The sequence below is a fragment of the Lytechinus variegatus genome, chromosome 3 (genome assembly GCF_018143015.1).
Source record: "Lytechinus variegatus isolate NC3 chromosome 3, Lvar_3.0, whole genome shotgun sequence".
Lineage (NCBI taxonomy): Eukaryota > Metazoa > Echinodermata > Echinoidea > Temnopleuroida > Toxopneustidae > Lytechinus > Lytechinus variegatus.
In genome coordinates this window covers 30,368,666-30,392,624 of record NC_054742.1, presented here as the reverse complement: position 1 = coordinate 30,392,624, position 23,959 = coordinate 30,368,666, and the positions used below count along the sequence as shown (strand labels likewise).

The window sequence follows — 23,959 nt, the reverse complement described above, 5'->3', positions numbered from 1 at the left end:
TTTCTCATCATTGTCAAGTGAATCAACGATTAATTCCTCCCTGAACATATGGAATGGGCATTGTTTTATACTATATGATTCAGTCAAGTTGGTTTTTATTGTCAAATCTATAAAAATGAAATATTGTGTAATTCAAACAATAAAAAGCAAAAGAAAAAGTGAGTGAGGGACATCATCGACTTTCTCATTTGAGTTGTGCATATCACTGTTTTGTGAAAAATAAGCAAAACTTTTAAGTGTCATAACTTTCTTATTTTACATCCGATTTCGATGAAATTTTCAGCGTTTTGCTAATTTGATTATTCTCTTTTTATTCAAGATAGCATTTTTCTGGGGTGGACTTGACTGGAATACAGTATGTCTTATAGAACCTGTATTGAAAGGCCACCAATCTCCAGTGGTCACTTTTTCTGTTACCTTTGAGTGGTCTTCACTTGATTTTGTATATATTGGGGTGGGGATGAGTCTGCTATTCAAGCCCTGGGTGTTTAATGGTAATTTATGTGTTTCTTTGTGGGGGGGGGGGGCAATTGCATACAAAAATTTAGAATAGGGCCTATATTAGCAAGGGAGTGAAGTGTCAGTTACTTGTAGTGTCAGTAAATATAATTGGGTGTGTGCAGTAACATACTGAGCTAAATGTTTTGAGAGGTGCAGATTAAGGGGCAACACATTTTCTTTAAATTTGTGAGCGAAAATGTTGACTTTTCCAAATGAAAATCTCTGTCATGATTTATTTTGACATGATATTCAGAAAGAGATGTTGATAACTGATATAACATTTATCCATCTGATTCTGAATTCCTTTTCCAGGGATGCTGGGTATAACTTGTAATGGATAATTAGACCAAAAGCAGCCTGTATTTTGGAATGAAAACATTTTTTTTGCCCGACACTTTTTTCAATCCAAAATCTCCTTGATTTGGGGTTGAAAACTTTTCATTCTTAATTTTTTCCTTGTCAAATGTTTTTTTTCAAAGCCAGCACCCCTTCTTCCAAAATCGTGCAGGCCTCTGGTGTGTATTGGAGTAACGGTATTTTCGCACATTGATTTGCAATAAAAGAATATTGAGAGTGAATAAGAAAGAAAAATTCCTTTCTTTAAAGGGGAAGTTCACCCTGACAAAAAGTTTATTGTAAAAATAGCAGAAAAAATAATAAAAAATATTGCCGAAGGTTTGAGAAAAAATCATCAAATAATTAAAAAGTTATTAGAATTTCAATTATTTGATTTCATATGCGAGCAGCAATCCTACATAGCGAATGGTAAAAAATCAATGAAATTTCATTTTCTCAGAAAATTGAAAATGGTTTTCACTGTACCTTTTGTATATCAATAGACAAATCATTTCACACCCGATCATGAAAAGAAAACAAAATTAAGACATCAGGAACCATACAAAATTTGAAATTCATGCATTTTATATTACGTAACACATGGGGCAGCTGCTCGTTTATGACGTCACAAATCCAAAACTTTGAACTCTAATAACTTTCTTACTCTTTAACGGATTTTCCTCAAACCTTCACCGATATTTTTTACTATTTTTTCTGCTATTTTTACAACAAAGTTTTCTTCAGGGTGAACTTCCCCTTTAATTTATTCATTCCATATGACCGGCTGTAATGACAATAACTAAAATTTATAATATAAGAAATGTCATTATTTTTTCCACCTTGAAAACTGGGGGCGGGGGGTGAATATTATAATCATTTGCCAGCTGGAAAGCCGGGCTGGAAAGTTGAAGTTACCTTGATGGCCACATCTGACTCTTCACAAGGGTGAACAGATGAGTGTGGCATGGATCTTAGAGACCATTTAAAAACCCAATTTTGATAATTGTATCTTTGTCGGTGCCTCAACTGAGAGCTGGGGCTCTGCATCCCCTGACACCCCCCCCCCTTCAGCCAGGATCAGGATCGCGCGGCCGGCTCCGGCGGGCTGGCCGGCCGCGCCGGGTCTTGCCATGCTGTGTCACTCATTAATTCTCTCTACTGTTGCGGAAGGTCGACCGGTCGCGGCGCAGAATTGGAACTAACTTTCTACCGTATAACTTAGGCTCTTTTATTATCAATGATTTTAAACATCCGAAAATCATTATGCCACTCAGCAGGAGCCCCGAATCTATGCAACACATCTCTTCTGGAGTCGAAGGAGTGGTAAAAAATTTCCAACTTGAGTTGAAATTCGGATTCATCAGCGAGAAAGACGCGAATGGGAGGGATGCCCAGAGGGATGCTTTCTTCCACATCTCCGCCGTCCTCGATCAATACCGGACCCGCCGGATTAGGGTTGGGGATCGGGTGGTCTATGACTTGTATCTAGCACCGAAAGGCTACAGGGCAGAATCTGTTCATATCCTTGATCAGGAATCCGTAACAGAGCCTTTAGAAACTGAAGTTTATGACGATTTGTTGTGTGAAAATGACTGGTTTCGAGGAAGTGCACTGCCCATCAACCAACCTTCAGCAAGTGGAGATAACAAAGCGAAAGGTCACAAACAATATAATGAAGGTAAAAATAAGATTTGCCTTTTGCCAATCCCCACTTCCCAAATTATCCATGAAAAGGAATTAGGGCTTACCTTTTTTAGAATCCAGTGGCATGAACAGAGTGTGATGCCTCGTTCTAACAGTACACTACAGACAGTGTGTATCCAAGCTCTCACAAGCGATTATGAGTAATATGACATCATTGGATTGTAAAGTTACCCCGACTTCAGAATTAAATTGAGATATGCCTACATAAGTATAACCTAACCTTCTGCATGAAACTTTTTTTTGTTTTCATTCATTTTGTTCTCTCTTAGTCTAAATTGAACAATAAAAAGAATTTTCAGAAAACACTAGATCTAACATTACATTTAATAGACCATGGCATGGAGGTTGCTTGTCATTGCCTAAAATAAAATGCATTGACTCTACAATACTTGTGATTTATTTTCATTGTTGTAATTTGCTGTAGGATTACCAGATAGTCTACAGTGATAACTTACAGGGCAGTAAATCAGAATTTAGATTGTGTTGTAACTTGTAAACAGTTTTACAGATCACACTGTATACTAACCCAGGGAACTCCCGCCCGCTACGTGTAATTCCATACTCAACTGACTAGCATGAAGTACATGTATGGTCAAAATAATTCTCCGAATAAATAGTTAAAACAGAAATCAAGCACTTACCACGATTATATGGATGAAGGTCTAACGAGTGGCAGTTTCCTGACATCTGGGCACAAACTGGAACCTCAAAAAAACGAAAAGTTCTCTCCTACCCCAGTCTCGATCAGCCATTTTGTTACGATTCATAACAAAAATGGTCGATCGAGATGGGGGTAGAAGGAGAGAACTTTTCGTTTTTTTGAGGTTCCAGTGTGTGCCCAGATGTCAGGAAACTGCCACTTGTTAGACCTTCATCCATATAATCGTGGTAAGTGCTTGATTTCTGTTTTAACTATTTATTCGGAGAATTTTAATATTTTGACTGTACTTCACGCTAGTCAGGTGAGTATGGTCAATTACACGTAAGGTCCTGGGCTCCCGCCCGCATAGCGGTCGGGAGTTCCCTGGGTTAACTGTATACTTAAGATGTTTCGGACAACAATCTCTAAATATGCTGGTTCATTGTAGGTTCAACAGGAAAACAGAGGAAGAAAGGACGACGAGGAAGAGGAGGGCGTCGGGGACATGGACGAAACAATGAATCCATAGAACCTCAATTAAACCACTCTGCTTCATCTCCATGTAGTGGACGAAAAGAAAATGGTATGATTTTTAACTGTTTGTGATAAACAAGTAAATGAGAGTGTTCACTGTCAAGTATATTTAGCACAAACAAGTAAGCCTACAGTCAGTATTTATATACATGTCATTATATTTTGAATAGCTTATTTTTGAAATAATTCATGCAACTGGTAGAAAAAAAAGAAGAACTATAATGCATGATTTGTAAGTTATTTCTGAAAAGTTCCAAGTAAGAAGCTTCATCACTAATTACATACTTTCATCAGGAAAAAAACACATAACATCCAAGTATCTGAAATTTGGACGAGTACATGTATGCATGAGTATGACTTGGCAGCCAATTAGAATTGAGGTTTCCATATTAACTACCATGATTGTACCTCTGTGAAATGGCCCCCAGACTAACTCACTTGTAGTTGCATGTGGTAAGGTCCCTCAAGTCTGCGCAGTCCCTCTTGTCTGCGCACATGCTTATCTGTGTGATTCTAGTGAAAGAAGATACGCAATGACCACCACTTAACAGATGCAATACATAGAAAGGTATTCATTCAAAATCCAACTCAAAATGGTGGAAAAATATGAATTTAAGCATTTCATGTGTCCCGCTCAAAATGCAGTCTTTCTCATCAAAATCACTGAATCTTGTGTAAAGTGAATGGGTGCACAGATTCTCTAAATCTTAGATATTAATTTCAATTCAATTCAATTCAATTCAATGTTTTATTCAATTCCAATAAAAATCAATACAGAGTATAGAATACAGTAATAACAAATACAATGTGCAATTTGTGACAGATGCTAGGGTAGCTCTAGAAAGAATGGTTGCCCCAAAGCATGCATTTTAGTGGAATTTTAGGGGTACCGTTGTTTGAGCTGTAACGAGGGCAAAATTGCCTGTAGCCCTCATGTATTTCTACACTGGTCATACATAAATGATCAATTTTTTCTGAAAGGTGGCTTGCTTTTGGACATCTGTTGTTTGTTGCTTTGACCTTTGCTTACTGTCATGTTCTGTATAAAAGTAATTAATGTGTATTAGTTCTGAAAGCTCAATCATTGGGCAAAGAGTAAGTGACAAGAAACTTCATGAAATGAATTGCAAATTTGCCAATGATTTATAAATTTAACATACACATATTGATAAATGGCAATAAATCAATACTGAGCAAAAGGTACACCAGCTATTTATTACAAACTTGCATAACTATAAGGTATGACTAAAATGAATTTTAGGACCAAAATTTGACTTGCAAGGTTTTTGCAGTGCCTTGTACATGTATGCTATCTGTATGCACCTAATACTAGTATTGTTCCCTTCCCTCATGCTTAATCCCTTCAAACAAAAGCTTTGCTCTTCACAGGCCAAGGTGTTTGTCATAATCCTTGCTGTATGCACATTTTATTGTTCCTTCATCAAAGAATGGCCTTAATCCTTAATTAGCAAACAAAAGGCATTATAGTGTCAAGGTCTATAATACCCAACTTATTAGCCTTAATCAGTGGAGACTAGAGGGGGAAGTGTGTGGGATGGTGGTTGTAGTGAGGGGGGGGGGGGGGTCATGAATATTGAATGGTCAAGTTATAATGAATATGTAAAGCAAATAGCTGTGTCTTTTGTTGCTCTTGATCATTTATGAATTGATAATTATTCAATATTATGATTACCGGTATGTTGGTTGATAGCCTAAATTGTTTTTGGTGCAAGGGGGGGGGGGGGGTGGGTTATGGTTTAGAGATGATGATAATCATGATAACATGTATGTCACATGATGTTAAAATAAAATTTGTATTCAATAAGATTAACAAGGTTGAATTCTTATTTATGATCTTTTCATGGTGCTCGATTCTTTGTGATACTGTAATTCTGATAGTTTCATATCTACTGCAGATTGCTTTGCCTGTGTATTAAAATGCAATGATATTTTACTGAATTCAACTTTTAATTTAGAATTCAATGAAAAATATTGGATGTATTAAAAAGTATTTTTGTGTATCATTTGATTTTACTTTTTTTTAACAATTTTTGACAGAGGGTAAAGATTAATTAAGATTTAATACATGTACTGTAGCAAGATTGCAGGGTTGATAATTTTTTTTTTTTTAAAGGGAAAACGTGAGATAAGTTTCTTTTAAATCAGATTTTTAAACATTGTTTAAATCATTTTGTCACAAATTGTCAAACAATGGCATGAAAAATAACTGTCAATTAGTCTTACCCTGGGGGTTACCAGCTAAATTAAACATGAAATTTACTCGAAATATCATTCATTTGGGTATGTCAGTATTTAGTGAAAAAAACAATTTTTTTGTGAAAAACTAAAAAAATGTGAAGCAGGAACTTAAAACTAAAAGCAATGTTAAGTATTGATAACTGTATAGTATTGGAGTTTTATAAAATGATTTACATGTATGTGTGTATATGTAGGTATTGTTGAGGCTTTGTGGTTTTCTTCAAAAGTTTTGAACCTTAATTTGATTTGATGGAAAACAGCCTAAAACATATCAGGATTGACAAAGTACATAATGTATAGTTGGTTGTTATCATTGATTTCTTTTTGAGTTTAGAATACATTTTTGACAACACAGTTTTCAGGATCAATTTTTAAAAATATTACAACTCATCTGTTGCTTGGGGTACATTTTTTGGGGTTAAAGAACTGATTCTAAAATGAACTCGGTAATAGTAATGGAGAAGATGGAGAGGATTATAGTTTGTAACAGTCAAACTAAGGGCAGTTCCACGGTTACGGAGTGACATTCAGAAACAACTTTTTTGCATTCAAACAAAGATATCACCCATGTTTGAATAGTTATTTGCAAAGAAAAGGTACCCAACAGCAGTTGCTGAAACTCACTTTTCAAAATAATAAAATTCATTATTTTGATCCACTGAATTAATGAGATATGAATATTCATAATCATGGTTACGGAGTGATGCAAAATGGACATGCAAATTTGAGGAGAAAACATATTGCTCAAACTCTGTGAAGTTTTAATTGCTGTCATAATTTTGATTTATCGATTGGATTCTATGTTCTAGCTTAAATATGCTGCATTACATTAAAAAATTGGTGTATTATTACATTAACAATTACAACTTAAAACGTAAACCCATACCCGGTTACGGAGTGACATGAGAAATATTCACTCACCGGCAACATAAAATGAACTGGAATTTTAAAATTTTTGTTTGATATGATGTAAAATGTCCTTCAGATTATCCAAAAAAAAAATTCACAAAACAAGCAATAGTTTTCTGTTAAATTTAAATTAAGTAAATAACAATATATGTAGTCCCATGTATAGAATTTCTTGTATGGTCGTGTAAAGAGATGCGTAAGAAAAAAATTGTGGCTAATTATGCTCCCCTTTCGTATTTATGAAATTCCATGAATTTTGATAGAAAATTTTGAACCAGATTTGAAATAGAGCCCATATAAATTTTTGGAAAATGTCCACTTTTGCTTGGAATTGCCCCTAAGGCTTTGTTCATTGTGAGATTCTTTTTTTATCAATTTTTCTGTGAAGAAGTTTGATACATGTACATCATGTGATAAGTTAAAAAAAAGACAAAAACATTTCACCATTAAAATCTAACAAAGAAACTTCAAATATCAGGAAAAAAGCGATACTCAAATCTAAGTACAAAGCAGTTAATTTCATTGGCTTGATTAGAATCTTTTAATACTTTTTTTAAATGTATTTGAAGGATGAAAACTGGCTTGAAAATAAATACTTTATCCCCCCTAAATATGTTTTTGTTTTGTTTACATACACTGTATGCTATTTTCAGGGTTGGCATCACTACTTATGTTTTTCAGAAGGCTTGTACATGTAAGGTACTAATATTTATATTTTATAAATTTTAATTAACAGGAAGTACTTGTCCAAATGCAACTCCAACAACCCAAACACAGCTTTCATGGTCTGAGAAGCAAAGAGAGCGTGGAAACATCTTCTACAAATCTGCTACTGAGGATTTTGGTTGCACAGTCCGTATCAGCAGACTTGAAAATGCCATCACTTGTTACAAGAGTGCGTTTTCATGCAGCAACAACAAAGAAGATGAAGCATCAGCATTGAAGAATATTGGAATGGCATCATGGAAGCTAGCAACAATTGCTCTTGAGAAGGAGACAGAGGAAACTGGGAAGGTAAGCCCACCATGTACACTGATTAATTAGACCTTTGATTCAGTCAATGTTCATTGTTTCAAGTTAAGACTTGTAGACAAATTCAGTCAGCTATACTGTAGTTTTCATGGTAATATCTTACTTGGGGCTTCAAGTATGCCTAAAAAGATGACTTGTGCACATGTACTATTAACAAAGCAATGCACCTGACTCATTTATGATGCCTGTCTACAGCTTTGGTGAATTTACATGAGTGTCATCTAACATTCTACTATTAGTCGAGTGAAGATACTATCAAATCGTTTCTTAGCTGTGGATTCTTTGTGAATTGAATTAATTATTTTTAAATTTATGTAATCTTGTTTCTCTCTTTAATTTGAACTTTGAGAGTGGCCCTTTTAGCATTTATCATACAAATTTATTGATTAGATAAAAAAAAACTACAGACAAATATATTATTAAAATTCTATGCCAATTCTGTGTTGTTTTTTTATCAAAGAGATATTTTACATTGATTGGGCACACAATCAATTCAAAATTACATGCAAAATTGCAAAATTTATCCAGTGAATAATTTTATTGTGTATATTCACCGTATCATAACTGTTATAGGACATACACATTGATTGGGATTGTGACATTATGCACTTTTTTGTCTCACCTGAAGGAAGTGTGGGCTGTGTGGCAGAGACCTAATGATCACTTTTCCTTTTAATAGTCTGTTGGTCTGTTACAAAAATGTTAAAGTTAATTTCTGCATCAATTAAGTTAATACTTGGTATATAATCCTTGGGAAATACCACATAGGTCCTCTAAGAATGATGAGGTCAGATGTTATCTAGGGGTCAAAAGGTCAAATGACAAGAGGTCATGTTCATCTTTCTTCAAGTTCATGCTCACCTTGCTCTCATTTCTTTATTTCTGCATGAATTACTTTCAAACTTTAATACATTATATGATCCTAGGGTAATACCACTTGTGTGTCCATGAGGTTGATGGGGTCAAAGGATATGTATGAGCCAAAAGGTCAAATGATACAAGGTCATGCCCATCCTTTTTGACATTTTTGTTCACCTTGGTCTCATATCGCTCTTTCTCCATCAATTTTGATCACACTTGGTTCAAATGATCCTTGGGTAATACCACATGTACAGTGTATGTTGATAGTGACGTTTCAAATGTCATCTAGGTGCCAAAAGGTCGTGTTTTCTTCAAATTGCTCTAATTTCTTCATTTCTGCATCAGTTGTGCTTACACTTGGTAAAAATGATCCTTTGGTATTAATACCACAAGTGTGTTGAAGATGACAGGGTCAAAGGTCAAGGGTCAAAAAGATCATATTGCATATTTTATCAATCAGGCGAGACTCTTGGTTTGTTAACCACCTTTTTTTTGGGGGGGGGGTTAAAGGTCAGGGGTGGTATTCTGAGATCCATTTTATCTCAGATAAAATAAAATATTTTATCTCCGTTAAAATCAGTGAGATAAAATACCCTTAGAATTGGTATTCTGAGAACATTTTTATCTCTGTAAGACACACCTACTTTTTAATCAATTTTAATCAATATCCAATTAGAAACGCACTTTTATAGCTCTCTCGTGTCACTCAACCAATTGAAATCCATTCCGCCAGGTGTGGCAAAGGGGTGAGATTGCGTCAATTTATTGACTTCAAATACGCTTGCAGTATACGCTTGCGCGTCTTTACAGGGATTTCTTTTTAACAAAAAGGACAATACTCTAATTTTTTTTCGAAGTCTATATCGCATCTTTCCAAGCATCATTTCAAAGACAATATTAGTCAAGAAAAGTCGTATGAAATACTCTCTGATTGTACAGGAATAACGTTATGGTGTTATTCTCAATAAGTATATAATTTTTCTTCATTTTCACGTCAACATTTGGGGTTAATTCACCTAGAAATATTGGTGAAATCAACGTCGAAGAGATAAAATAGCCCCTACCCTCTTTTAAGTTTATTTTATTTTTTTCTTCAAAGTAACTTGGGCGCAAGTACATAATCCGCGTTGCAATACCCAGATACGCGATGGGTATGTCTACGCAGGCACTGTTCTGTTGCGTATCATCTATATTTACGCAAGAGAAAATATATACGCAAGATAAAATTGTAAATTCTATCTGAGAGATAAAATGTCATCTCAGAATACCAGTTTCATTTTAAGAGATAAAATAAAATATTTTAAAGATAAAATGACCTCAGAATACCGCCCCTGAATTTCAAAGCCCCCTCTCCCTGTTTTTGTTACTTAATCACTTGGTTTTGAAGTCTGATGCACTAGATTCGGTTTGATTATTCTGATGCTGCAGTCTGACATAGTAATCATTTGGATGCAGATATACACAGATCATTAATTTGATAAAAGTTATTAATTCACGAACATTTCCTGATGTTGAATTACATTCAACCTTGGTCTATTTGGATTGGCTGGGCTGATGAAAAAGCTTCAACCAAATATTTGACAAAGTTTTAAACTTTTAATATACATGTATAATCAAAAATAGAATTCTAAGAACAATAACATTTTAAAATGTAATGTTTTGATGAGAAATTCATGCATTTTAGTTAATTATCTGTTTAACCTGGTTATTACGGACCTTGAATTTTATCAAAATTAAAGGTCAAGTCCACCCCAGAAAAATGTTGATTTGAATCAATAGAGAAAAATCAGACTAGCACAATGCTGAAAATTTCATCAAAATCGGATGTAAAATAAGAAAGTTATGACATTTCAAAGTTTCGCTTATTTTCAACAAAAAAGTTACATGAACGAGCCAGTTACATCCAAATGAGAGAGTTGATGATGTCACTCACTCACTATTTCTTTTGTTTTTTATTGTTTGAATTATACAATATTTCAATTTTTACGAATTTGACGATTAGGACCTCCTTGCCTGAAGCACAAAATGTTAAAATGATGGAATTCCATGTGTACAGGGAGGAATGAAACTTCATTTCACATGACAATGACGAGAAAATAAAAATATTTCATATTTCATATAATAAATTACAAAAGAAATAGTGAGTGAGTGATGTCATCAACTCTCTCATTTGGTTGTAACTGGCTCGTTCATAACTATTTTGTTGAAAATAAGCGAAACTTTAAAATGCCATAACTTTCTTATTTTACATCCGATTTTGATGAAATTTTCAGTGTTATGCTTGTTGAATTTTTATCTTTTTATTCAAATCAAGTTTTTGTTGGGGTGGACTTGTCCTTTAAGTGTATACAATATGTATGGTTAAGCAGCCACACATTGTCATTAATTTACACACCAGGCTGTACAAAATATATGTTCTATCAAGATTTCATTAAAATTACATGACAGAGTAACTGCAAAGCACGGGGGGGGGGGGGCACTTCCATTGACGAGTGGATACCAGGTGCGACCAAAGAAACACATAAAAAGGATCTCTTTTTAAAGATAGGGCATGTTACGCACGTATAAGGGTATATATTTCACTAAGAAAACTACACGAGGGTATAAAGACGAAAATACCTTTTAAAGGATGTACTTTTTGCCCAACACTATAGGTATTTAGGGTCAGATTTCAGTGAGGGGGAGTGGGTGGTACTAAACCCAATGAAAGCAATTTTCATTTGCAATGTTTTTGTCTCACCTGCATAGCAGAGTTAGACCATAGGCACCGCTTTACGGAAGGCAGCGGCGTCAACATCAAATCTTATAAGTTTTTCAAATGAAAGCATAACTTCAAAAGTATATAGACCTAGTTCAAGAAACTTTGACATGAGGTTAATCAAGTATTACTGAACACCCTGCCTGAGTTTTAGGTCACATGACTAAGGTCAAAAGTCATTTAGGGTCAATGAACGTAGTCCATGTTGGGGAATCAACATCAAAATCTTTACTAAGGTTTAATTTTTGTCTCACCTGCATAGCAATAGTGAGACTATAGGCGCCGCTTTTCCGATGGCGGCAGCGTCTATGCCAAATCTTAACCGAAGGTTAAGTTTTTTAAATGACAGCATAACTTAGAATGTTTATGGACCTAGTTCATGAAACTTGGCCATAAGATTAATCAAGTATTACTGAACATCCTGCCGGAGTTTCAAGTAACATGACCAAGGTCAAAGGTCACTAAAGGTCAATGAACTTTGGCCATGTTGGGGGTATTTGTTGAATTACCATCATAACTCTGAAAGTGTATTTGGTCTAGTTCATAAAACTTGGACACAAGAGTAATCAAGTATCACTGAACATCCTGTGCAAGTTTCAGGTCACATGACCAAGGTCAAAGGTCAATGGACTTTGGCCATGTTGGGGGTATTTGTTGAATTTAACCATCATAACTCTGAAAGTGTATGGATCTAGTTCATAAAACTTGGACATACGAGTAATCAAGTATCTCTGACAAGTGTTAGGTCACATGATCAAATTCAAATGTCATTTAGAGTCAATGAAAATACTATTGTATCATTATATGAATTATGTTCTTTGTGATTGATTATTTGATAGCAGTTTTCAAAGTCAGCACTGCTGCTACATCGAATCGCGTAATGCAGGTGAGACTGCCAGAGGCGCTCCACTTGTTCTAATGTTTACTGGGCTCTATGGTCATACACATTGATGGTGAGGAAAAATATTTTTTAAAATCATCCTCTTCATCATTTGTGTGCCAAATGTGATGATGAATTAAACAGTTTAAACCTCAACTGTTCATTGAGATCTGTATCACATTTGGCTGTCTTTACCACAACTTTCAAACAAAGATTATTAAATGAGTCCAGACTATGGGATCTATGGGACTGAAAAGCATGAAATAACACCATATTATTTGTAATTGCTGGGAACACACACTATCAATAGTTTGGGGAGACTATTTGTTTCAATATGAAATGTGTCATTTAAGTGTTAAGTGTTATCTTTATTTTTTTTATAGAATATATTGAAGTCTTTCAAAGAAGCTTTGAAGTTCTTCTGCATGGCATATGTACTGAGGTCTTACAAGAATGCATCATGGGGAGAGAAGCTGGAAGAGTCATGGGAAAATTGTTTTGATGAGATCTATGATTGGCTGGGAATGCTCAACACAAGTGGTATGTATAATGGAAGGAGTGGTGGGGTTGGTTGAAACAAATTTCCACCCCCATTGTATTAAACTTGTTTTAGAATTTTAACCAGGTTTAACAAACGTACAAAACTTAACCTTTTTGCAAACAAATGATACCCTCAGTTTTTATTATCAAGGGGATGAAAATGAATGTTAAATGAGCCCCTAAACATATATACCTAATTATTTTGGAGGAAATGGGTACCCCTGCCTGCTAAGGTATATACATGTACACATATATACTAGGTGTTTATAACTTACAAAAAGTGTAGCGCTAACTTTATTACAGTAATGGAGAGACTGATGAATGTGCCACTGAATAGACTACCAAACCCCAACATGATTATATTCATTTGAGTTGTAATGGGTACCCGTTAGGATCTTAAAATAACCAAAAAGGGGGATAAATAATGTGATCTCTCTTTTCAACTAAATAGTTTTTAGCAGATGACTTGTTAGAAGTGTCAATTTATTGGCTAACTTTTTGTAAAAATGATATCCAAACATATGTGGATTTATAGGATACATTTTTAAAATCCAATATTGAGAGTGAATTTTAGTGTATCTTGTTTTTTTTATGTGTGCTCATTTAACCATTTCTCGTATTCTCACAACAGTTGAGAAATAAGTTTTTAACATATACATGTATATTGTTTTGATAATCTGGATAGATATAGCAATTCCAAAATCACAATGAATTGTGATCATGACCAGTGCAATGAAACACCAAAGTATCAGGTGTGATCCTTTCTTAATGAATGATAAGTGACCACATCACTGAAACATGATTGGAAAGAGAATTCATTGAAATGAACTCTGAAAATGGCTTGTGACTTTCAGAAAGTGACAATTTTTCATTAAATGTATGCTCACCCAGGTATGACTAAATGCATTGATATCATTGATTCCATTTTCAAATGGAAACTATCCAAAACATAAAGGTGCTGTTCTAACAAGTTATTCTCTTCAACATAATTTCTTTGACAAGTTACACCATTTTGATTTAGGACAAATACTGTTTTAAAGATATTTTTGCTCAGCAATTAAAGGGGGACATACACACAAATAATGATGTTACAATAAAAGTGTTATATTTGATGAGCAAGAAAATATAATGCTTGATATTTGACATTTCAAGAGGCAGAAAAACTGATGACTTGAGAGTGATCTACATGTATTAGATTTGAAAACGGCCCGTTTCAGGAACAGATTTCATTTTTTAATTGAATGTTTTTCCTGATGTCTTAATTTTCAGAGAGAATAGCTGGTTTCAGTGAGCTCATAGGTTATCTGCCTGACTGTAGACTGAAGGCTAATGGATACATTCAGTATGCAACACTTCTCTTTCATGAGGGTCTTACTTCCTTGCAAGATGGAGAATACAAGGAATGTTACAGGTCAGTATTTGGATCATGATATGCAATAAGTTCACTCGTGTCTGATTCTCTCTGATTCAATATGAAATATAGGAAAAACGAACACCTACTGCAACACTTAGGGGTGTTGCAAGTAACTTGTTTTCGATCAATTGCAATTATATAGTTTGATTTTGAGTAAAGCATATCATACTTTTCTGTTGCAAGAAGTAAACCAGTATTCAAATTTGCAATTATTTTTAAGACGTCTAATTGATCTGGCGATGTAAGATTACCTTGCCATTGATCTCAAGTTTCTAACAATTACTTCACTTCTTAAAGCTATTTGCTACAGTTGCTGCTACTATGGCTACATTTATTCTGCTATGACTCCTTCTGTTTCTTCTGCTCCTTCTTATTGTCCTACTCGTTCTCTTTTCTCTTCCTCTTCTTCCCCCCTCCTGTCTTTTTGTTCTCTTCCCCTCCCCATATTTTTTAGCTTATATTTCTTAAATTCGAAAGAAGATTTTAAAAAAAGAAATCATGATATATTAATTTCAGGAAGCAGAAGCAATCTAATATTATTGAATATGGCAATTTTTTAAAATCCCAACTCATGATAATTGAAGAGGAGATTATGCTTTTCCTTGATGAATGTGTATTCTGTATATTAGGTACATGAAGGAATGCTACTTTCCTATCCAAGAAGCAGAGAGGCTGAGTGAAGGAGATAGCTATATCAAGGGTGAAGTGGAAGTCTTACTGGAAGATGTCTACCTCCACACATGTGTTGCTGAGTCTAGCATGGCACGAGCAACAGGTTTGCACCTAAGAAAGTTTTTTTAGTGACAACCCTCCCCCTTCAGTCCCTGGAGGAAAAATGATAGTACAAAAGAGTGATCAAATTTGATGGGAGAATTTTTCTTTAGTGGAGTATTGTATCTTCTGCCCACGTAATTCTTGAAAGAAAACTCAAAGAGTTTTTCTTTACATTTTGTAGTCTAGAGAATATGTCACAGGAATGCAATTATTTCAGCACAGGTAAAACTTACATTTATGGTAAAACATTAATATCAGGGGCAGATCCAGGATTTAAAACAAGGGGTCCTGCTTAAGACAGGAGAATGATATATTAGAAAAAGAAATTGGGTCTGGGTGGAGGAAGTCCCACTCAACACCATCCCAAACATTCCTGTTATACTTTCATGCAAAATTCACTGTTAATATTTTGTATAAATTTTTCTGTCTCCCAGCTGATAACTTGCTTAAAGAACATTTCAAGAATGATGAAATGGTGAACACTGATACAATTTGGACAGTGATAGACTTCTACAAACAAGCGGCTGTGTTGTGCAGGGACAAGGACCTTGAACAGGAGGCTATAGCTTACAGTCGACTTGGACGTGTCTATGGCAAGGTGAGTTTTTAACAGCTCTTTTTAATGTTCAGGACTTGATTTAGATATTTTTGTACTTTTGTGCTTTCTGTCTATGTATAATTAGTTCAAATATGATAGGGTTTTACCCAAGAAAGGTGAAGCATATTTGCCATCAATATTCTTAAGTTGTATGTATTTTTTAGTGATCACCATATTTCAATGGATATTTGTAAACCTCCATTTACAAATTGAATGCTGTAATATAGTTTATAAAGCAACATAAGAATACATTAAAAAAAATCTGTTTTCAGTTATGTAATTGTGTAATAACTTTGTATATTATCTATTGGAAATGAATGAAGATGTATTTAAGAATTCCATGGGGTTATTTTATGTGAGTGAAAAATATTTAGCTTTCTCATTTTGTTAATGTATTCTGATATGTATGATCATTAAGGCACCCTCACAAAATCAAGTCAAATTATAGTAGCCTCTTAGCTGATCATGGACAACTCTGTAATTGTGAGCATTTGAAGTTAGTACAAATATTCTTTACTCTTGGGTGATTAAGATATACAAAAATAATACAAACATAATGCTGCTGATACTTCATTAAAGGTACCTTAATTGCAATAAATTGTTTTCCTTTAGGTGCTCAATTTGTCTTCCAAAGGGAAGGATTACTACAAGAAAGCTATTCAGCTGGCTCTAAGTATGACTCCAAGGACATTCCATGGTGTTGGTGAGTGTACTCTTATAACTTCACTAATAAAACATGTTGTTACAAACAGTCATGTTTAAGTCACATCACTTGATGCAAATGCTACCATTTATTTCTATTCTTTATTTATTTTTTTTTTTTGGGGGGGGGGCAAGATGGAAAATATTGTTAAAATCAAGCTATCTTTATGTTATTTAAGTTGAATCACATCTAGCTCCAAAATATGATATGTCCTTGAACTTTTAATAGATTGGTATTGTATTGTATTGTTGATTCTTGTAGATTGGTTTAAGGAGTCCACTGCCTTTGTCGAGAATTTCCAGAAGCAGTTGAACAAGGAAGAAGAAGAAGACAAGGAAAAGGAAGCCGCCCTGAAGGAGATGATGGAAGACGTTGACAAACTCTCCAAGATGGCTTCTGAAATGTGTAATGTAGATTTCATCAAGGAAATCTACAAGACATGGCCACCCAGAGCTCCAGGGGCAAAGTTAGATGAGAAACTTGCTATCAAGAAGCTACTCCTGAAGGCCATCAGTCACTATCACCCAGACAAGGTGGACAAAGAGGTTCATGGCAATAAATGGTTCTATTTCAGTGAAGAGATCACCAAGCACCTTAATATCAAGTATGCCAACCACAAGGGTGTGGAATGAATGGCATACTCATATTACCTCCTCTTTCTAAATGATCATGACTAGAATATTGAGAAATACATTCTCAGGTAGACATTCCATGCCACACAATATCTATGCAATATTACAACTTCTGTACCTTGTCTACACACTTAAATGTGGCCTTTAATATTGTCATGTGAACTGGAGTGATTTTCAAAACTCTGCATATGAACTTCATTAGAAACCTTTCATACATGTAGTATATATAAGCAGTATTTGTTCATCACTAGTTGATATTCCTGTCCGTCCAAAATTGTATTTCAGACAGGTATCAAAACCTGCGTAGAGAAGATATATAAGGTATTATGAGGTACTTGTGATTCTTCTTCACTGACAAAAGATCGTATGGTTTATTTTTTTCATTAACAGATGTACTTTGTATATTAATGTGTTTCATGGGGGTTTATAGTTTGTACTGTATGATTATTTATTTGATTTAAGTCCTAGTTACAGAACAGTAGTTATAATGCTATAAAAATATATTCAGAAGTGCCAAACTTGTTTTTTTCTATTGTTAGGATGCTGGTGGTGTTAGTTGTTGTGTTGTGAAAAACAATATTTGTTGAGGGGTCATTAAAAAGATTTGGTAAAAGAATGGGGGGGGGGTGAATGTTTGGTATTTCTTGTTTGTCAAAAAGAGGACAGACATGCCCCCCTCCCTCTATGGATCCACCCCTGGGGAGCTTTTCATCAACATTTTTGTCTGACAAGTCGTCGCATCTGACAATTTTCCTTGATTTTGATTGGCTGAGAGTAACTGTTACTATGGTAACTGTAGGATATAACAAGACATGTTGGATAAAACATCTGACAAGTTCTTTCATGAAATCCTCCCCTGGATATTTACCATTTTGGATCTTTGCATTTTTTCTTCTGAATTTTCATCTTCACTACCATGGTCATTATTGGCAACACTGCTTCACTGTTTACATCCTCAATATTAGTTAGTATCCTGACTGTCTTCACCATATTATCACCATCAAAGTCTTCTTATGATAAGCATTGTTCATGTCAACACTTGTACAAATATGTCTACCACCCTCTTCATCACTGCCATCGTCACAATTACTACCAACAATTACCACCAAATTGTGTTGGAGGTATAGCTTAGTTCTGATCATGTGATTCTTGTGTCAGAAAAATATCTTTTAAAAGCAGTCAGAATTTTTTTTATTACTTCAATGTAATCATTTGATTTCTAGCATGAGCATTTGCGATTATGGAACTCAATTTCCGCAAGATAGTTAGTTGCTTTACATGTTAACATAGAAATACTTTATAGAAAACTATGCAAATTTGGAAAAAGGTATTAAGATTTTTTCTTTAATATTTACTATATGAGGCTGAATGAAAAGAGCAATCTTTTTCTGTTTATTTATTATTTTAGTATATTCTTTGTAAAATGAAAAGAACATGTGGTCAGAAGTAACTTGTCATCTTTCCCAGAACCGAGCTTTCCCTTTTGAGTGAGAATTTAAAGGTGAAGTCCACCCTGAAAATTCATCAAAGAATAACAAATTCGTCAAAGTTTTTGATGTCTTATGCGAGCAGCTCTCCAATTTATGTAATAACATTGTTTGTGAATCTTGATGAAGGAATATTTCTAGTTTGATAGAAATCTGCTTTCTATTTTCTGACTGTATAGTGAAGGCACAAGTAAAATCATTTTCAGGGGTTCTGAGAATATGGCATTTTATAGAATTCAGTGTGCATAATATGAGACGCTGCTTACATGTATATATGTACTGCAACAAAATAAAAACTTTGGAAATCTGTAAATGCATTGTTCTTAGACGTTTTGACAAAACCATCATGTTTCTCTTATTCTACTTTTATCTAATCCAACTTGATGTGAACATTGACTTATTCTATAATGCCATTTCATCAAGTATTTGTTCCATTTGGAAGTAGTAGTATTTGGTATCGGTGAATTACCTGCCAATATGTAATGTTTTCAGGATTATTCTTTCTAGTGTAATGTTATTTCTAGCCTGGTTTTGTTCATTCAAAGAAACATCTTCAAAATCATTCAACACGTATGTTTCCCTTTTTTCAGTATGCTAATCTTGTCGCTTGATTTTGCAATAAAACCTGAGTTTTGCAAGAAATGCAACAAGTTTTGTTTCTTTTATTTTTAGTTTTCTCTTAAAATTCATTTGTCAAATACCTAATAGCAGCATGTCAAAGCTGGTCATTAAAATCAAATTCAGGGCATGTAATTGTGTCACCATCGCCAACACTTTGACCTGGGCTCACTACGTCACATGCAGTTGCCCAACCCTACAGAGTCACTGTCCCAAAATCAAACACTTCATATATACCAAGGACGGCCTGGCTGTGGAATTCACTTCCCGCCAACACATTCCCTTTAGCTCCCAACATGGACAGATCAAAAAATAGTGTTAATACATATTTGATTAGCTTGATGTAAAACCTTGTACTTTTAATATGTGGCAGTTATGGGCCACTTTTCATCATTTTATGATGGCAATATCAGGCCCAAAGAACAATCTAAAAACAAAAAAGTCCATCTAAAGCTTTGGTAAAGGGTCAATAATATGATTGCACTTATCTTGAAAAAGTGCAGTGACATCTTTTTTTTCAGAGTGTCGATTCTTTGTGCAAATGTGAACTTTGGTTTGTACCCTCTCAGTATTGTTTGTATTTTTTTTTACCTTTGAGCACTTACCTTATTAGGCAGCTTCATACAAAGATCATACCGTTAAATTCTTTAGTCCTTTCCATCATTATTATAAAATGCTTTGATATTGTTATTAAAACTGGGCTCATGATTTCACCTGATCAAAATAAAGCCAATAAAAGTGCTTTTATTTCATATAATCACGAGAAGTTTTGTAATGTAAAATGGGCTTTAAACCGTATCATTTCACCTATAAGGGGGGGGGGTTGCCTTGAAAGAGGCTTGCCTGGTATTCATCGTATATGTGCCTCATTATCATAATTGCTGTACTGTGGAAGAGCAAATTATACATACATGTAGCTCATTCAATTAAAATGTGAAATTTGTTGTGTGTTTATCTCTGTCCTGCCTCTATATTTTTATGTCTAGCTGATATCTTGAGACAATGCTTTTCCGTGAATCTTTTTCAGAGATTTTTCTCTTCATTTAATGTTAATATTGTCAATAACCATATTGGCAGAGCAATTTACTTACCACATGCACAAAATGCAAATATTTACAAAGACAGAAGTACATTCACAAAACACATTAGCAAAATCAGTCAAATGAATTATATCTGTTTATTAAACAATGGATAGAAATATGTCTATTGCCTTTCAATTTTTTCTCACAGATGATTTTATAAAATTGTAATAAAAATAACTGACATTTCTTTCAGTTAATCTTAACTTATTTTCACTACAAACGGGAACAGCATGTATTTGAAAGTACTGAATAACTTTTACTAGGCAGATTTATGTTTTACAAAGATCAATATATCACAATTATCAAAATATTTTATTTTAAATTTTGCACTGATAACAGTGAAATTTCTATTCAATTTACAGATATCTTAACCAACTTTTCTGCACAACTTAATTTTGACATTAAATTTCAATTCTCTTCCTGTTCATCTATGGGACCCTTTTATTACATTAGGTATTAACCCTAATTCTCCAGGGGGGGGGGCATAATGGCCCCCTCAACAATTTTCATGATATATCTGCTGCGCAATTTTTTTTGACCTCGCTGCTCGCTGACATTTTACTTTCAAGTCTTGCACAAATTTTGAGACCAAATTTGTGACGCCCGGGTACACGGTTACGACACTACGCAACATTATGTAAGTGCATGTCAGACCCAAAATTGCTCATAAACGTGATTTCATGTATAAATCCAATGCAAATTGTGTATTTAGACAAAATTCATAAATGTATCATTTCTACTTTACTGAATAAACTTAATTAATTTTGCCTTGTTTATGATCAGAATTAAGTCTGGAATGATTTCCATCGAAAAAAAAAAAGTAAAAAAACAAACAAATACATAAGAAATTAAAAAAATACATAAGAAATCTGTCTTTTTTTTTCTTCTTTCTATTAAAGAAATCGGTCTTGGTGCCAGAAGTTTTTTCATTCACAATTGTTAGGAATGCTATAAAGAACATTTTCACAAAAAATAGCATTCTAGGAGCTTTATTTAGTGAATCAGAGCAAAAATATGATTTCATGAATATATTAGCATAATTAATTCATATAAAATAAAAAATTGAATTCAGTGAAATTTACCAATGCAACTGCGTAGATTACGTCATTCTCTACCATCATGCAAATTTTCATTGTGATCGCGCTATCCGCGGCTGAGATCTGAAGGGGGGGCCATTATAGCCCCCCTGGGAATGACAAGACTTAAAATACCCCGGGAGATTTAGGGTTAAAATAGAAAAGAAAAATTTCATAATGGTGAAAATTAATTGTCTTGAATTTTTGTCCTATGCAGGAATGAAATGACTACAAATCCCGTTCTTAGACAAACTGTGCAAGGGTCACATGTTATATGTATTATACAGTCAACCTTGTCTTCAGTTGATTTTGCCTATTAAAGCAGTACAACTGTCATAGTAAATGATCTACTTTAAATATACTTATTTCCCATATGTTTATTATAAAGTTTGTTCCAGAATCTATGTCATACTATTTTCAAAATTGTCATCTTCAATTACCCGTTAGATAAATGATGCTTATTCTTTCATGGACTTAAATGGATTATGTGTTCACACAAATACTAGACTGTTTCGTTCTGATGCCAAAAGCTGAGGTAAAATAGACTAGCATTCGATATTACAGGTCTCATGGACGAAGTAATACATTTGTACATAACTCATCAATGTAAGGGCTTGCATACAAGATTGGCTCTGTACTTTGATATTTTCTCCAGTTCTGTTCTTAAGCTACTGACCTGACCTAACCTATAGAATATCAGATGAAATTCTTTTGACGTCAATTTTATTCCTCACATGTACTTCATACTTCATCGCAGGATACACATTACAATTTGAGGTAGTTATGTTAACTTTTAAGATAATCTTTGAATTTCTAGCATTACACTTGATTCAAAGTTGACATACATGTAGAAATGGTATTGCAAGTTTAGGTACAACAAAATTTAATCCTTTAAAGGACAAGTCCACCCCAACAAAAAATTGATTTGAAAAAGGGAGAAAAATCCAACAAGCAAAACACTGAAAATTTCATCAAAATCAGATGTAAAATAAGAAAGTTATGACATTTTAAAGTTTCTCTTAATTTCACAAAACAGTTATAAGCACATCTTGGTCGGTATGCAAATTGGCAGACTGATGACGTCACACACATTTCTTTTGTATTTTATCATATGAAAAATGAAATATTCTATTTTTCTTTTCCTTGTCAAGTGAAACAAAGTTTTACTTCTCCCTGAACATGTGGAATTACCATTATTTTAACAATTTATGGTTAAGTTGGTCCTTATTGTCAAATTTGTAAAAATTGAAATATTTTATTATTCAAACAATAAAAAACAGTGAGTGATGTACATCATCGACTCTCTCATTTGCATATCGCTGAGTTGTGCATTTGACTATTTTGTGAAAAATAAGCGAAAACTAAAAATTTCATAACTTTCTTATTTTACATCCGTTTTCGATGAAATTTGCAGTGTTATGTATGTTTGATTTTTCTCTATTGATTCAAATCAACAATTTTCTGGGGTGGACTTGACCTTTAAATAGTATGATTAAAATTATTATAAATCTGAAATAAGAACTTTGCAAAAACTCATTGCTGTGATATACCGACAACATAACATATTAATAAAGTAGGCAAACATTTTTAAACTTGAAGAAAAAATATAGGTGGAATTTTCATCATAGAAAAAAAAAAAACTACTTACACTTCTGCCAACACCACAGCAACCTTTACATTTACAAGATAAATGCCTGGAAGAAAAAAAATGAAGGCACTTTCACCAAACTAAATTGAGGAACAATAACCCACACCGGGTAAAGGAAGTAATTAAGATCAATTACAATTGCTCATGGAGCAAGTCTGTTTCTTTTCTAGCAGTGACTAATATTGTAATAAATATTCAGAATTTTGTATTATCTGGCATGTGTATTCATGCAATAAAGTCATGTTCAAAGCAAGCAATTTTGAGTAAAATTTGCCCTGAAAAATGCTCTACAAATGCACAAGGACAGACAAAATTAGAAGCTGTGGTGTGCTTGATGCCCTACTAGATATGACTTCATTTGAAGCAATGTATATTGCAGATTTTATGCAGTCTACAGTCCTAGCTTTCGTGGAGAATACAATACAAGGAAACACAAACTGGTCTAGAGAACCATGTACAGAGTGAAAAGTACCAGTAAAACTATTTCAATTTACACAAAGTTCAATATTTACTAATCAAAATAGGTGATTGCCAATGACTTGGGCTATACTGTACTTTCTCAACTGAGCTGATTCATGAGAGGAATGAAGTCAAATCTTGCTCAGTACAAGTGTGTTTTAATAGGTTTATTTTCATATAGTCCATTGCAAATTCATGCAATTACTGCCAACGCATCTACTATCAGTTCGTCCAATATCCACATGTTCTAATTGCCATTTCATCCACTCACCATTTCTTCTAATAACAAGTTGGTCTAATACATTCTAGCCATTCAGTCCATATACCATTTGGTCTAATTAAGACAGGTGTTAATTGGGCAAAATGAATGAACAACTGGTTATGAGACGAAATGTCAAGATGAACTGGTGATTAGAAGAAATGATGATTGGACCACATGGTTGTTAGACAAAATGTTGATGGAATGGCATAAGACTAAATGAAGGTAGACCATCTGGTGAGTGGGCGAGTTGGC

The 23,959-nt window shown here is 34.1% G+C and overlaps 1 protein-coding gene across 1 annotated transcript; it reads left to right on the top strand.

The window, feature by feature from the left end:
- The first annotated feature begins 1,976 nt into the window (after positions 1 to 1,976).
- LOC121410747 lies at positions 1,977 to 20,425 on the top strand. Its single transcript, XM_041603022.1, has 9 exons — positions 1,977 to 2,515; positions 3,630 to 3,764; positions 7,620 to 7,897; positions 12,798 to 12,954; positions 14,224 to 14,365; positions 14,998 to 15,143; positions 15,577 to 15,740; positions 16,353 to 16,443; positions 16,705 to 20,425. Exons 1-9 carry the CDS (start codon positions 2,101 to 2,103, stop codon positions 17,073 to 17,075), a joined length of 1,899 nt encoding a protein of 632 aa, XP_041458956.1. The 5' UTR covers positions 1,977 to 2,100; the 3' UTR covers positions 17,076 to 20,425.
- The last annotated feature ends 3,534 nt before the right edge of the window (positions 20,426 to 23,959 follow it).

What these genes read in the sequence shown, in the direction of transcription:
- LOC121410747 (XM_041603022.1), top strand. Translation starts at nt 2,101, where the DNA reads ATGCCACTCAGCAGGAGCCCCGAATCTATGCAACACATCTCTTCTGGA. An exon ending in TAGTGGACGAAAAGAAAATG is followed by an intron (nt 3,765 to 7,619) that starts GTATGATTTTTA and finishes TTTAATTAACAG; the next exon opens with GAAGTACTTGTCCAAATGCA. An exon ending in TAGCATGGCACGAGCAACAG is followed by an intron (nt 15,144 to 15,576) that starts GTTTGCACCTAA and finishes TCTGTCTCCCAG; the next exon opens with CTGATAACTTGCTTAAAGAA.